The 16,347-nt window shown below is 43.0% G+C and overlaps 2 protein-coding genes across 2 annotated transcripts in view; one reads left to right on the forward strand and one right to left on the reverse strand.

The window, feature by feature from the left end:
• LOC105528987 (developmental pluripotency-associated 5 protein-like) overlaps positions 1-1,594 on the forward strand; it is a 3,266-nt gene extending 1,672 nt beyond the window's left edge. Inside the window, exon 2 of the mRNA XM_011966042.1 lies at positions 1,261-1,594. Within this exon, the coding sequence (XP_011821432.1) occupies positions 1,261-1,594 (334 nt within the window). The remainder of the gene's footprint in view (positions 1-1,260) is intronic.
• A 6,134-nt stretch (positions 1,595-7,728) lies between these two features.
• Positions 7,729-16,347, reverse strand: part of ZNF528 (zinc finger protein 528) — an 11,842-nt gene continuing 3,223 nt past the window's right edge. Inside the window, exons 2-3 of the mRNA XM_011965842.1 lie at positions 11,047-11,147; positions 7,729-10,962 (exon numbers count right to left, since the gene is read on the reverse strand). Coding sequence (XP_011821232.1) covers positions 9,344-10,962; positions 11,047-11,147 — 1,720 coding nt within the window. The 3' untranslated portion in view covers positions 7,729-9,343. The remainder of the gene's footprint in view (positions 10,963-11,046; positions 11,148-16,347) is intronic.

Consider the following 16,347-nt stretch of genomic DNA (forward strand, 5'->3'; position numbering starts at 1 on the left):
CCCAGGCTGGAGTGCAGTGGCACAATCATAGCTCACTACAACCTTGACTTCCTGGGGCCATGGTCGCCTCCTACCTTAGCCTCCCAAGTAGCTGGAAGTACAGGCCTGTGACATTGGACTGTGCTCATTTTTTAGTTTTATATCATTATTACTTTGTAGAGATGGAGTCTCACTTTGTTGCCCAGCCAGGTGTCCAAGTTCTGACCTCAAGTGATCCTTCTGTCTACACTCCCAAAGTACTCAAATTATAGGCATGAGTCACTGTGCACAGGAGGTAAGAATCCCACATCAGGACCTCAAGTATTTTTGAAACACAAATACATAAGACCCACAAGCAGGACTATTGGCTGGAGACAGTGGGGTCACCTGAAGAAAATTTATTTGACCTGAATAGCAACTCCTCACCTAGGTCACTGGGATCCTGGACTATGGCACTGCTCCAGGCAGGCCTGGTTATCCTGCTTGAGGCAGCTATACTCTTGAGTCTAGTGAAATGCAACTGGCTGTACCTCAATGATGTTGCACTGAGATTCTGCCAGTCAAGGTATTACTTCAGTCTCCTGAGACCAGCCTCTTCTTCCAGATCCAGGAAGGTCAGTGCAGACGTGAATGGACTAGCTTTATTAAAGGGGATACTGAATTGGTGGGGAGACTGCAAGACAGCACTCAAGTGGGGTTGAACTGGCCCAGTTGCGTCTGACTTCTCACTTGTAGTTCAAAAGAATGAATATAGAATGTTCTAGAAAAGCAACATCCTGAGAGGAAGGACAGGATCCTGTCCACCCTGACCAGAGAAGGGCAGAATCTGGTCCAGTCCCCCCAGAACAAGATGCCCTTCATTGTTTTAGGCAAACGCACCATACATCCCTGGAGCATGAAACTTGGGCTGGGCTGCCTTCCAGCCTCCCTCAGCTGTGATGCAAGTGGAGCACACACACAGACTGAATCTGCACTGGGTGGTTTTCCTGAACCTTCGGGAACAGCATGCACGAACCCCAGGCATCTGTTGTCCCTTGCTGCCAATCTGTAAGTAAGAAATTCACTTCCTATAACTTACTGTGTGTGCACAGGAAGATCTCTCACTCAACTCAGACACATTGGGAACCAGTGTGCAGTGAACCTGCTTCACAAGCAAGGTTGTGGAGAAATTGTAATCTTCATACATTTGGTGGGAATTGAACATTCTGATGAACGCTTAGGCCCGGCTCGCGCAGGAGCATGGTTTTTGTTGTGAGGGTTACAAGGTGGGAACAATCCCAGACGTAGAAATACCCTGCCATGGGTGAAACTTCCTGAGGATTTGAAAGATCCAGAGGTGCTCCTGGTCCAGTTGCGGCTGCTGGAAGCCATGTTCGGCCCGGAAGGATCTCAAATCCCTTACATCGAGCAGGTGAGCAAGATCATGCTCATGCTGAAGGCTCTGGAGTCTTCAGACCTCACCGAGATTGTCGTTTACGGCTTCTATTTGTGCAAGTGCCGGACCAAGTGGATGCTCCAGTCCGTGACTGAGTGGCATTACCAGCACCAGGAGCGAGGGATGCTCAAACTTGCGGAAAGCATGACTGTGGTTGAACTAGGCCCTTGGGTGAAGTGAGCCAGCTTCCAGCCAATGCAAAGAAGGCCAAGATGTAGAGATCAGGTTGTGGCCAGAGCTGGAATGGTAACTCCAGCTTGGTTTAAACTCTGCTCCAGCCTGATGAAATAAAATTAAAAAAAAAAACACTGGGTGCCATGGCTCATGCCTGTTATCCAGCACTTTGGGAGGCTGAGGCAGGTGGATCACCTGAGATTGGGAGCTTGGGAGCAGCCTGAACAACATGGAGAAACCCCGTCTACTAAAAATAAAAAAAAAATTAGCTGGGTGTGGTGGTGCATGCCTGTAACCCCAGCTACTTGGGAGGCTGAGGTAGGAAAATCACTAGAACCTGGGAGGCAGAGGTGAGCCAAGATGTGCCATTGCACTCCAGCCTGAGCAACAAGAGCAAAACTCTCTCTCAAAAAGAAAGAGAGAGAGAGAGAGAAAGAGAGAAAGAAAGAAAGAAAGAAAGAAAGAAAGAAAGAAAGAAAGAAAGAAAGAAAGAAAGAAAGAGGGAGAAAGAGAGAAAGAAAGAAAGAAAGAAAGAAAGAAAGAAAGAAAGAAAGAAAGAAAGAAAGAAAGAAAAGAAAAGAAAGAAAAGAAAGAAAGAAAGAAAGAAAGAAAGAAAGAAAGAAAGAAAGAAAGAAAGAAAGAAAGAAAAGAAAAAACCATCTGTCTGGGGGTTTCTGCCCTTGTTCTAAGTCTTGTGAATATCACTTTTGAAGGTTGCCAATAAAAAAAGTTATTTTTCAGAAAAACGAGACTGCAGTCTGTATGGAAAACAGTATCATGGGACATTTCCTCAACTCAAGATCACCCACCAATTCATAAAGGACCATCATACATTCTGGTGAAAGACATAAAGATTCCCCCAGGGGTAGAGAATGAGGCAAAGAAGTCCACTCTTATCACTACTATTCTACACAGTATGAAAAGTTCCAGCCAGTGAAATAAAGGAAGAAAAGGAAATTAAAGTCACAGGCTGGATGTGGTATCTGAGGCCTGTAATCGCAGCACCTTGGGAGATTCATGAAGAATCACAGAACTGTGGACCCATATTAGATATGTTACCTACAGAATTGTAGAAGAATACATTTTTCTTCTTTTAAGCCAATCACTGTGTGGTAGCAATGAGGAAGGAGGGTGGCTTGAGGACAGGAGAAAAAAAATAGTGCACTCTCAGAAAATATGATGGTTGCACAGGTCATCCCTGTAACCTGTTACTGGATATGTTTTCATATCCTCATCCCTGTAACATGTGTTACTGGATATGTCAAAAGGGAGTTTGCAAATGTGGTCTAGTTAAGGATCTTTAGATAGACATTATCCTCGATTATATGGTCAAAGTGATAGAACCACAAGGTTCAATATCAGAAGGATGCAGGTACACCCTGAGGGACAGTGGTGATCTGTTGCAAATAGAAGGATAAAACCAATTTTATCTCGCCTTTAAAGATAGAGGAAGCAGGCCGGGCGCGGTGGCTCATGCCTGTAATCCAGCACTTTGGGAGGCTGAGGCGGGCGGATCACAAGGTCAAGAGATCAAGACCATCCTGGTTAATGTGGGGAAAAGAAAGAGATCAGCCTGTTACTGTGTCTATATAGAAAGAAGTAGACATAAGAGACTCCATTTTGTTCTGTATTTGAGATGCTGTTAATCTGTGACCCTACCCCCAACCTTGTCCTTGCAAGAGACAAGTGCTGTGGTGACTCAAGGTTTAATGGATTTTGGGCTGTGCAGGATGTGTCTTTGTTAAACAAGTGCCTGAAGGCAGCTTGCTGGTTAAAAGTCATCACCATTCTCTTAATTTCAACTACCAGGGACACGTACACGGCCAAAGGTCGCAGGGACCTCTGCCTAGGAAAGCTAGGTGTTGTCCAAGGTTTCTCCCCATATGAGAGGCCGAAACAATGCTGCTAAAAGGTTTATGGAGATGTTTGCATATGCATCTCAAGGCACAGCATTTTCCTTTAAACTTATTCGTGTCACAGAGATTTTTGTTCATATGTCTTACTGCTGATTTCCTCCCTACAATGATCCTATTGTCCAGCCACTCCCTTATCTTTAAGATGGTAAAGATAATTATCAATAAATACTAAGGGAACTCAGAGACCGGTGCCCGCGTGGGTCCTCTGTAAGCTGAGCGCCGGTCCCCTGGGCCCACTTTTTCTTTCTCTATACTTTGTCTCTGTGTCTCATTTCTTTTCTCAAGTCTCTTGTTCCACCTAACGAGAAACGCCCACAGGTGTGGAGAGGAAGGCCACCCCTTCAGGTTAACATGATGAAACCCTGTCTCTACTAAAAATACAAAACATTATCTGGGTGTGCTTGTAGTCCCAGCTACTCGGGAGGCTGAGGAAGAGAATCGCTTGAATCGGGGAGGTGGAAGTTGCAGTAAGCCAAGATCACGCCACTGCACTTCATCCAGGGACACAAGAGTGAAACTCCGTCTCAGAAAAAAACATGGAGGAAGTGGACTATGAGTCAGAGGATGTAAGTGGCCTCTGGAACCTATAAAGGGTAAGGAAATAAATTCTTCCCTGGAGATTCATGAAGAATCACAGAACTGTGGACCCATATTAGATATGTGACCTACAGAATTGTGAAAGAATAAATCTTTGTTTTAAGCCAATCACTGTGTGGTAGCAGTAAGAATCTGATGAAATAATTTTATGTAGAAAATTCCAAAAAATCTACAAAAATCTCTAAACAAGAAAAATGTAAAGGTGGCAAGGTGTAAGATCAACATACAGCAATCTTGTATATTTCATCAGCCAGGCATGGCAGCTCACGCCTGTAATCCCAGCACTTTGAAAGGCCAAGGCAGGTAGATCGCTTGAGTGCAGGAGTTTGAGACCAGCCTGGGTAACATGGCAAAACCCTGTCTCTACAAAACACGAAAATTAGCAGGCCATGGTGGCACGCACCTGCAGTCTCAGCTACTCGGGCAGCAGGGGTGGGAGGATCACTTAAGGCTGCAGGACACAGGTTCCACTTAGCTGACATCGTTCCACCGCACTATACCCTGGTGACAGAGTAAGACCTTGTCTCAAAAAAAAATAATAATCTTGCATATTTCTGTACACTAGCAATTTACACATGAAAGCTGATATTAAAAATAAAATACCATGTATGATTGCTCCATTAAAAATATAGGTCAGCCGGGCATGGAGGAACATGACTGTAATTCCAGCACTTTGGGAGGCCAAGGCGGGCAGATCACTTGAGGTCAGGAGTTTGAGACCAGCCTGGCCAACATGGTGAAACCCCATCTCTACTAAAAATACAAAGATTAGCCGCAGTGATGGTGTGTGCCCATAATCCCAGCTAATTGGGAGGCTGAGGGAAGAGAATTGGTTGAACTCAGGAGACAGAGGTTGCAGTGAGCCAAGATCACACCAATGTACCCCAGCCAGGGCAAAAGTGAGATTGTGTCTCAAAAAAAAAAAAAAAAAGTCAAAGAAATACGTGTCAAAATATTCACAGAACTGTTATGTTAAAACTAAAAAATTCTGATGAAGGAAACCAAAGACACCAAATACAGACACATATACAATGTACATTTATTGGAAGATTCTACTGAAAGCAAAATGAAATTATACCAAATTGACACACAGGGTTAACACATTTCCTAATCAAGGCATTCTGCAGATACTAACAAAGTTATCCAATTATGTAGAAAGGCAATGAAACAAACAAAAAACCCCAAACTCCGAAATCTAAAATAGCTAAAACATCCGAATCACAACAGAAAGACTGAAATCACTTCATGTGATTTTAAGTCTTCTAACATAGTAAAAGCACTTTTTTCCTTTTTCATATTTACAGGAAACCCAGTTTGTACTTCCAATTGTCTTGTGTTGCATACTAATGTCACAACATTTTCTTTCCACACAACATGTGGCCTCTAAATTTTCACTCAAGTAAGACACTGAAGAAACGTATTAAACAAGGAATCTGGGCTGCAATTTATAAAAAAGATTTTTAGTGGCCGGGCGCAGTGGCTCAAGCCTGTAATCCCAGCACTTTGGGAGGCCGAGACGGGCGGATCATGAGGTCAGGAGATCGAGACCATCCTGGCTAACACGGTGAAACCCCTTCTCTACTAAAAAATACAAAAAACTAGCCGGGCGAGGTGGTGGACGCCTGTAGTCCCAGCTACTTGGGAGGCTGAGGCAGGAGAATGGCATAAACCCGGGAGGCGGAGCTTGCAGTGAGCTGAGATCCGGCCACTGCACTCCAGTCTGGGCGACAGAGCGAGACTCCCTCTCAAAAAAAAAAAAAAAAGATTTTTAGTGTAACTCATATAAAGAAGCACAAAATAAATTTTTTTGAGACAGTGTCTCCTTCTGTTATCCAGGCTGGAGTACAGTCGTACAATCAAGGAAGACTGCAGCCTCAACCTTCTGGGATCAAGTGATCCTCCTACTGCAGCACCCCTAAAAAGTTGGGACCACAAGTGTGCGTGACTCCACCCGGCTATTTTTAAAATTTTTTTGTAGACACGAGCTTTTGCTCTGTTGCCCAGGCTGGTCTTCAACTTCTGGGCTCAAGTGATTTTTCCCACCTTGGCCTCTCGAAGTGCTGAGATTACAGGTGTGAGCCACCCTACTCAGCCCTAAAAAAATTGCCTCATACCATAATCTGACAACGACATTTCCACAGCTTTTGGCAAAATGCTCTTCTAGTAAAATCTTATCTATTGTATAATAAATATATATCAATAAATATTTGAACAAATACTGATTTTATAATAAACACTTTTCTACAATAATTTTCATGGAACTAGGGTAAAATATATCTCAGGCAACTTCATTAGACACTTTACTAAACAGTAATTCACAAGCATTTTCAACAATCACAGGTGCAGTGAAACCTACATGTCCAGCCAAGAGGAATGTAACCAGCTATCACCACCAAGAAAACTGGGGTCTCTCCCAACCAAGAAGTGCTCCCTCATTTGGCACCGGGTGGAAGTTCAAACCACAAATATGTACCCAAACCCCAGCCTTACCCTTCAACAATCATAACACCCAAAGTAGTCACCTATCCCAGTTCTTTCATGACATTTTTGGACCAACTGGGGAAGTCTAAGCTGCTTTCCTCAGAAAGCCTTATTATGTAATAAACATTCTCAGACCACTTCAGTATATAGCATCATCATTCCCAATATCCAAGTCAAACCTTAGGTGGACGTCAAACAAGTTCTAGTGGAGGCCAGGTGCATGGCTCACGCCTGTAATCCTAACACTTTGGGAAGCTGAGGTGACTTGAGCCCAAGAGTTGCAGTCCAGCTGGGCAACATTGTGAAACATCTTTAACGAAAAACAACCCAAAATTAGCCGGGTGTGCTGGTGTGCGCCTGCAGTCACAGCTATTCATGAGGCTAAGGTAGGAGGATCACTTGAGCCGGGGAGGTTGAGGCTGCAGTGAACCCTAATTGTGCCACTGCACTCCAGCCTGTGCAAGAGACCTTGTCTCAAATTTTTAAAAAAATTTTTTTCAAGGTTCTAGTAGAGTGGGCAAAAGTTCAAATTACCACAAAGGTTGTGAGGGTGAATATATGAAGTTCCAAGTTAAAATAGCAAACAAAGCAAAACACAATTCCCTTCTGTGTGTCCACCCTTAAGAGGAAATTTATGAACATTAATAATTTCAAATTATGTCACTGAGCACAAGAACAAAAAAGAGATTGTTACACTATTTTTAACCTTATCCCCACATTTTTATCTCATAATATTTGTCATATTTGTATTTTTGCTTCATAAAAATGAAAGTGTGTGCCATGGGTCTAATTTGGCACACAAGAAAAAGGCACATAGAAATATGATACAGCGAACATTCGCCAAGGGCGATGAACACATCTGAGGGTATAGGATGCTGGAATTGCACTGCTATGGGATTTTCACTGTACCCACAGAAGCATTCTAGGGCAGAGTACAGACACAATCATTCAAGTACTAAATATGATTGCTCATATTCACATTTACCTAAGGATATGTACCCAAAGGACATGTTGTTTCATTTCACAACCAGAAAACTTGCTCTGGATGCTCCAATCTTAAAATCCCAATGGTGCACTACTGTGTGCAAGTATCCATCTTCCTGAGGTGGGATGAAATTATGATGGTAGAAAAGACATGATTCACTCACTTAGGAAAAATGAAACTTTATTAGTACAAACATGAGAGCTACATACATTCTAAATCAAACAGTTGCAACTTATAATGCCAAGAACTAAATGTGAATCCTACTCAAGAATATGCTGATCTGTCTGGGCGCGGTGGCTCATGCCTGTAATCCCAGCACTTTCCGGCTGAGGCGGATGGATCACCTGAGGTCAGGAGTTTGAGACCAGCATGGCCAACATGGTGAAACCCCATCTCTACTAAAAATACGCACCTGTAATCCCAGCTACTTGGGAGGCTGAGACAGAAGAATTGCTTGAAACAGGGAGGCAGAGGTTGTAGTGAGCCGAGATTGTGCCACCACACTCCAGCCTGGGTGACAAGGGTGAGACTCTGTGTCATATAAAAAAAGAATATGCTGATCTGGTCATTTTGATTAAACGCTCAACTGTGATATCTGTTCTTTCTTCCATTTCAAAAATGAGGCTGGGCGCAATGACTCATGCCTGTAATCCCAGCACTTTGGGAGGCTGAGGTGAACGTATCACTTGAGGTCAGGAGTTGGAGACCTGCTTGGCCAACATGGTAAACCCTGTCTCTACAAAAAATACAAAAATGAACTGGGTGTGGTGGCACACACCTGTAGTCTCAGCTACTTAGGAGGCTAAGGCAGAAGGATTGCTTGAACCCAGGAGGCGGAGGGTGCAGTGACCCAAGAACACACCACTACACTCCAGCCTTGGCAACAGAGTGAGACACTATCTCAGGGGGAAAAAAAAAAAACTATTTCTCATCAGTCTTTGCTAAACAGCAGCTACTGCTATTCAATGGAGAAAGCATCTACCTTTTTCCTTGCATTATTTCTACTATATAATCAGACACTAGCAACCTATTACTCTCTTCCCATTAATAACCCATGCCTTAAGATCACGGCATACTCTATTTCATGGTCAGTTGGTGGCAACTGAAGCACTGTGCACTTAGGTCGGGAGAAAGTGTGTTGACTGCAACAGTATGATGATGGTCATCAGAGTTTTATATTACTCTGCCCACTTCTCCATGCTCTCTAAATCCGACAATATTTAATCTGAAAAGGCAATGTCCTTCTTCATCAGGAAACTGGATAGAAATAATCCTCAGCTAATGAATTCAGTCCTGTCATCCTACTGATTCTTTCCCAGGAAACACAGTGAATGGCCTGTATGGAAGGCACGTGAAGAGATTTTAAAGTCATAAAGTAGCCTTTTCTACGGACCCCAAATAATTGAATTTTTTGTAGTCTGAATAAAAGTGGTCATTTACATACCGTTGCACCTTTGATATACATCATGTCATGAGAATCAACATACGTTGACTTAGCATTATTCTGCAGAATGCAATATCATAGATTAATATCAGAGAACTAGAGATTGAGTTCCTTCTTGTGTAAATCCTATCTGTGTTCTATAGTAATGGTCCTTGAATAATGACCCGAGTACACACAATCCATCTGTGTGGTTTCACCCTCCACAGTGATGTGGTGATAAAGCCTGTGTCACACACATTTAATTTATGATTTCCAGTTAGTATGGACTCTCTGATGTTGATTAATGCTAGAATTCATGATGATGGTTTGCCATACACAGTTCGTAGGGACTCTCATGAATGAATTCTCTGATGCTGTGCAAGGTCGGAATTGTGACTAAAGACCTTAATGCACAGGGTGCATTTGTAAGGTTTCTCTCCAATATGAATTCTATGGTGATTGGTGAGGGAAGACTTGTGAGTGAAGATCTTGCCACATTCTTTACACTCATGAGATTTCTTCTCAGTATGGATTGCAAGATGGGCAGTAAGGCCTGAACACCCTCGAAATGCTTTGCCACATTTATTACATCTGTAAGGCCTCTCTCCAGTATGAATTATTTGATGTCTTGTAAGGTATGACGCTTGATTAAAGACCTTGCCACATTCATTACATTTGTAAGGCTTCTCTCCTGTATGAATTTTCTGATGGCATACGAGGTTTGAACTCCGACTGAAGACCTTGCCACATTTGTTACATTTGTAAGGCTTCTCTCCAGTATGAATTCTACGATGACTGGTTAGAGAAGACTTGTACCTGAAGACTTTGCCACATTCTTTACATTCGTAAGGTTTCTCTCCACTATGGATTAGAAAATGGGCAGTAAGGTCTGAAAACTCTCTAAACGCTGTGCCACATTTATTACATTTGTAAGGTTTCTCATCAGTATGAATTTTTCGATGTCGTATAAGGTCTGATTTCTGACTAAAGATCTTGCCACACTGATTGCATCCGTAAGGTCTCTCTCTAGTATGAATTCTCTGATGAGAGGTCAGTAAACACTTGCGCCCAAACACCTTGTCACATTCTTTACATTTGTAAGGTTTCCTTCCAGTGTGAATTAGCTGATGGGTTATGAGGCTGGAACGCACTGAAAATGCTTTGCCACATTCTTTACATTTGTAAGGTTTCTCACCAGTATGAACTGTTTGATGTTCTGCTAGATATGAATGGCGACTAAAGACCTTGCCACATTTATTACAACTGTAAGGTTTCTCTCCAGTATGAATTTTTTCATGTCGTACAAGGTGTGCAATTTGATTGAAGACCTTGTCACATTCATGACATTTGTAAGGCTTCTCTCCTGTATGAATTCTTTGATGTTGTGCAAGTTTTGAACTGCTTCGAAAGACCTTGTCACATTCATGACATTTGTAAGGTTTCTCTCCAGTATGAATTCTTTGATGTTGTGAAAGGTTTGAATTGCTACTAAAGAGCTTGCCACATTCATGACATTTGTAAGGCTTCTCTCCAGTATGCATTCTTCGATGTATCACAAGCTTTGAACTGCAACTAAAGACCTTGCCACATTCATTGCACTGGTAAGGATTATCTGCATTACGGATTACTTGATGGTTAGAAAGGCTTGCAGATGCTCTAAAGACTTGGCCAAGCTCATTACATTTATAAGCTTTTTCCCTAATGTGTGCTTTCTGTTCTTGTGGAAGTAATGGAGCATCATCAAAATTATTTCTATGTTTATTTAAAAGGTGGGATTTGACACTGGAAGAAATTTTTTCAAGCAGTGAAACTGAGAAGTTGTCACTGATGAGTTTTTCAATATGCTTAGACCCAGAAATTTTCCTTTCAGCTTGAAATAGCTGCAGATCATTCAGATGTAACTGAGAAGTGAATCCAAGTTGACTTTTACAAGGCTTATTTCCTGCATTACTTCCCAATTTAGAGCTCCTCTCTAAAACAGAAAGAAAAGAATGGAACTTCAACCCATGATAATGGCATCTTTAGTGTCTGACAGAGGGTCCAGATTCTGCCTCACCTAACTCAGACATTGGTAGGAGTTTCAGCATATTGTGTATATCATGCTGGCAGTGCAGAAAACAGAAGGAACTGAGGTGATGCATTGGAGCAGTGGGGAATCTGCAGGAGTCAAGAGAATTATGGGTAAATCTGAAAGAGATTATGAGCAGAGAAATACAACAGAAACTGAAAGCTTCTGGGAAGAAGCAGGGATGAGCCTCTTAGGGAAAATCAGAAAGCCGAGAGCAGCTGCAGAGACATTAATAATGGTACTTCCACAAACCAGAAAAATCACATCCCCAGAAAAGGACTGAGTGTTCCCACATGTAGGAAGCTAAAGGCCCAAGAGATGTGACCAACTCAGCATTCCACTGGAGAATATATGATCAAACAGCAAACTGTTTATCATGAATGCAGGATGTGGGCAAACTCACGACTGTACCTGCCACCAGAAGATTTGCTGAAGGCAATCACTCCCTGGTGCCGTGCTCATTGAAATTATCTACTGGGACATCTAGAGCCTATTGTTTGAAGAATGCAGTATTGCAAGCGTGCTGCAAACTAAGCCGCTGACCAATAATCACCACCCCCCTTTCCCTATCTCCTTTACCCAATAAAATGCAAAGGGCTCTAAAGCTCAGGGTCCTTGTTTAATAGAAGCCAGGAGCCCCCAACCCCTTCTTCCAAATATACTCCTTTGTCTTTTATTCCCACATTTGCCCCCTTTGTTCAGTCCCCCAAGGTCTGTGCAGGTGGCAACTGGTGACCCAGAACAGGGACTCCAAGGATGTCTACAAGTGGCCTCCGAACACAGGACTTTGAGGACACAAAGAAGGTTCTGCTGGAGCAGAGGAACTGAAATTGACAAGGTGAACGCGGAACCCTGGATGAGTATGCTGGCAGCAGATATAAGGTCAGTGCCCTAAAGAGGTACTAAGAGCGATACAAGGTCACTGCTCTAAAGTACTGGGAACGGTAAGTTTTCTGAATCAGGGTAACATGGGGCAGAATTTGTCTGCTGAAGAAAAATACTATGTGCAGTTGTTTAATCTATTGAGACAGTCTGGAGCTCAGGTTAATTCACAGACATTAAGCCTCTGTAGGAGATTATTATGCATAACCCATGGTTTCCACAGGCAGGCGCTCTTGATGTGGAAAACTAGGACAGAGCAGAAGGATTAAAAAAGGCTCATCATAAAGGTCTTAAAGTTGCTTCTTCTGTCTTCTCCACGTGGAGTCTAGTTTGTACTGTTCTGCCATTATCTCATTATTCTGCTGGGCAGCAGGTTGAGTCTAAAAATCTGAATCTGTTGTCCCACCCGCAGCACCAATTGAAAATAAAAAACACGAGAGGGAGGATAAAAATTGTTTTTTACCGCCCCCTCCAGTTGCAGGCACAACTGTACCACTTCCTTTGGGAGCAGAAATAGAGACCCCAGTACAAAGAATTTTACACTCTGCTGCCACAGCTGGAGAGCCCTTAGGACCTTGCACTTTTCCTATTTCCATCAGGCCTGATCCAATCTGCACCAGTTTATTCATGAAAATACCCTGCTAGAGTTTAGTTGTTGAAGGAATTAAAAACGACTGTAGTTAATAATGGAATACTGAACTCACTCACTTCAGGATTGCTAGAATCCGTATTCGGTGCTATGTGCCTTCTACTTTTTGATGTAAACTATTTGGCTCAAACTTGTCTGCTAGTGCATATCTGACATGGAATTTAAACTAGCAAGAACTGTGCAGACCAAGCTAGACAGAATCTTGCCGCTTGTCAAGGAGACATTACAGAGGATATGCTATTGGGTAATGACCCTTATTCAGACCTGGAACATTACATGGCACTCCCAGATCCTGCTTATCAGCAGTGTTCACAGGCTGCTAAATGCGTATGGGTCACAATTCCAGAAGAGGGAGTCTCAGTACAATCCTTTTTGCATATCATGCAAGGGTTGTAGGAGCCCTATGCGCTATTTCTTGCAAGATTACAAGAGGCAGTGAAGCGTCAAATTCCTCACACCGCTGCTGCCGAAATGTTAACCTTAACTTTAGCTTTTGAGAAGGCAAACATGGATTGTAAATGCACACTGGCACCTGTAAAGTGTATAAAAAATGTGGGAAACTTTCTCAGAGCTTGTCAGGATGTAGGAACTGAGCTTCATCGCTCTTCAATGTTAGCTGAAGCATGGCTAATTTAGTACTTGACAAATCTAAAAGCAGCAAAGGATCAAACCCTAAAGTGGAAAAATGTTATACCTGCAGAAAAACCAGACATTGAAAAAAGGAAGGCCGCCAGATTTCAGGACAGAAAGGACCTTACAATGCAGTGCCCCCCTCCAGTGGAAAAAACGGCAGGACTCTGTCCTCACTGTAACAAGCGAAATCACTGGGCTAATCAGTGCCACTCAAGGTTTCATCAGAATGGCACCCCGCCCCCCTAGGTTGGGAAACAAGAAGGGGGCCTGGACCCAGGCACCTCAAACAATGAGGTCATTCTTAGTTCAGACCACAACCCCATTTCAGGGGTGGGTCCCAGGAGAAACATTGATTCTCTCACCCCAGAAACACCAGGAAGTACAGGATTAGATCTCCCAGTCAGAGAAATAACAGTAGTTGGTGGAGACAAACCCACCAAAATTCCCACTGGCATTTGGGGACATTTACCAACAGGATACATGGGACTAATTTTAGGCAAAAGCCGCCTTAACTTGCAAGGCATCACTGTAGTCCCAGGACTGATTGACTCCGATTATGAAGGAGAAATACAAGTAGTTTTAATCTTATAAGATCTTTGGGTTTTTGAACCGGGAGAATATACTGCTCAGCTATTGCTTAGTCCCTGCAAATTACACCTGTCTTCACAAAACAAGAAACGAGGAAATAAAGGCTTTGGGAGCACAATTACATGGGAAATCTATCCCAACCCACAGCCTCTAACAGACCCACCTGCGTAGTACAAATTAAAGGAAAGAAATTGTATGGGTGAATGGACACAGGAGCTGATGGGTCAGTAATATCCAGTAAAGACTGGCGCCCAGCATGGTCTCTGAGACTAACCTCCACATCCCTAGTGGGAGTAGGAGCAGCTAAAAGTATTCAATAGAGTGCTGAGATTTTACCTTGTCTTGGTCCGGATGGACAAGCACGTACTTTCCAGCCTTATGTTGCAAATACAGCCATCAATTTACAGGGTCAAGACTTACAGCATGGGATGAGAGACTTACGAATGAAAACTTTGGTAACCCAGGATTTAAAATGTTGAAGGACATGGGATATCAGAGTAGAAAAGGCTTAGGGAAATTCCTACAAGGAAACCCTAATCCGTTATCAGTAACTGGAAAAACAGAAAAGGGCTAGGACGTCAGGATTTCTGACAGGGGTCATTGATATTTCTCCTCCACCCACTGCCTTACCATTAGAATGGCTTAGTGACAAACCTGTGAAGGTGGACCGATGGCCCTTAACACAGGAGAAGCTAGATTGACTTCAACTGTTGGTAAAAGAACAATTGAACGCAGGACATATGCAGCAGTCAGTCCCTGGAATTCACCAGTATTTGTTATTCCAAAAGAGTCTGGAAGATGGTGATTGCTGCATGATTTGAGAGCTATTAATGCACAAATTAAACCAATGGGTGCATTCCAGCAGGGTTTTACCTTCCCCGGTAGCCACAGACTGGCCTCCTGTAGTAATAGATTTCAAGGATTGTTTCTTTACCATTACACGAGAAGGATAAGCCTCAATTTGCCTTCTCTGTGCCTTCTGTTAATTATAGAGAACCTGTTTCTTGCTATCAATGGAAAGTTTTACTTCAAGGCTTGCTTAACAGTCCTACATTATGTCAGCATTTTGAGGGAAGAGCATTAGAGGAGCCTCAAAGTATGTTTCCCACTGCGTATATCATTCATTTTATGGATGATATTCTTTTGGCCGCTCCTACAGATCAAATTTTACATCAATTATTCAGAGATGTAATGCAAGCTCTTGTTAAATGGAATCCCAAAATTGTTCCAGAGAAAGTGCAAATAACTTCCCCATACCATTATGAAGGAAATACTGTTACAGAGAGGAGTGTACGGCTTCAGAAAACAGTTCTTGGTAAAGACACATTATAGACTTTAAATGATTTTCAACAATTACTAGGAGATATTAATTGGCTACACCCAATGCTAGGTATTGCCACCTATCAACTTACACATCTTTACCAAACCCTGCAAGGAGAGTCTTCCTTAAATTCCCCATGGCAATTAAGAGGCTGAAGAAGAATTATGGCTTGTAGAGCAAATGCTTCAGCAGAGACATGCCTCCTGGCTACAGCTACAGAAACCTTTGCTTTTGTTTATTCTCCCTACCCCCTATTTCCAATAGAACTTTTAGGTAGGCCAACGCTTAGATAAATCTGTAACAGTAATACATAAACACAAAGGGGAAGACATAGGGAGCCGATGGCCCGAGAGACGTGACCAACTCAGCATTCCACTGGAGGCTTTATGACCAAACAGCAAACTATTTATCATGAATGCAGGATGTGGGCAAACTCATGACTGCGCCTGCCACCAGAAGGTTTGCTGAAAGCAATCACTCCCTGGTGCTGTGCTCATTATCTACTGGGACATCTTGAGCCTATTGTTGAAAGAATGCAGTCTTGTAAGCCTGCTGTAAATCAAGCCACTGACTGACAACCACCACCCCCTTCTCCCTCTATCCTTTACCCAATAAATTGTGAAGGGCTCTAAAGCTCAGGGCCCTTGTTTACTAGAAGCAAGGAGCCCCCTGACCTTTTCTTCCAAATATACTCTATTGTTTTTGTCTTTTATTCCCACGTTTGCTCCCTTTGTTCAGCCCCCCAAGGTCCATGCAGGTGGCACCCACATCCTTTACAACAGGTTGATTTGTAAAGGTCTCACCCTGTACAATTCTTAGACAAAAGAACTGGAACAGTCAGTGCAGTGGCTCATGCCTGTAATCCCAGCACTTTGGGAAACCAAGGCAGGCTGGACAACTTGAGGTCAGTAGTTAGAGACCTGGCTGGGCATGGTGGCTGATGTCTATAATCCCAGCACTTTTGGAGGCTGAGATGAGTGGATCACCTGAGGTCAGGAGTTCGAGACCAGCCTGACCAATAAAGTGAAACCCCGTCTCTACTAAAAACACAAAAATTAGCCAGGCGTGGTGGTGTGCGCCCAGAGTCTCAGCTACTCAGGAGGCTGAGACAAGAGAATTACTTGAATCTGGGAGGTGGAGGTTGAAGTGAGCCAAGATCACACCACTGCACTCCAGTCTGGGCAACAAAGACTCTGTGTCAAACAAGAAAAAAAAA

Source organism: Mandrillus leucophaeus, unplaced genomic scaffold (genome assembly GCF_000951045.1).
Source record: "Mandrillus leucophaeus isolate KB7577 unplaced genomic scaffold, Mleu.le_1.0 Scaffold74, whole genome shotgun sequence".
Taxonomy (NCBI): domain Eukaryota; kingdom Metazoa; phylum Chordata; class Mammalia; order Primates; family Cercopithecidae; genus Mandrillus; species Mandrillus leucophaeus.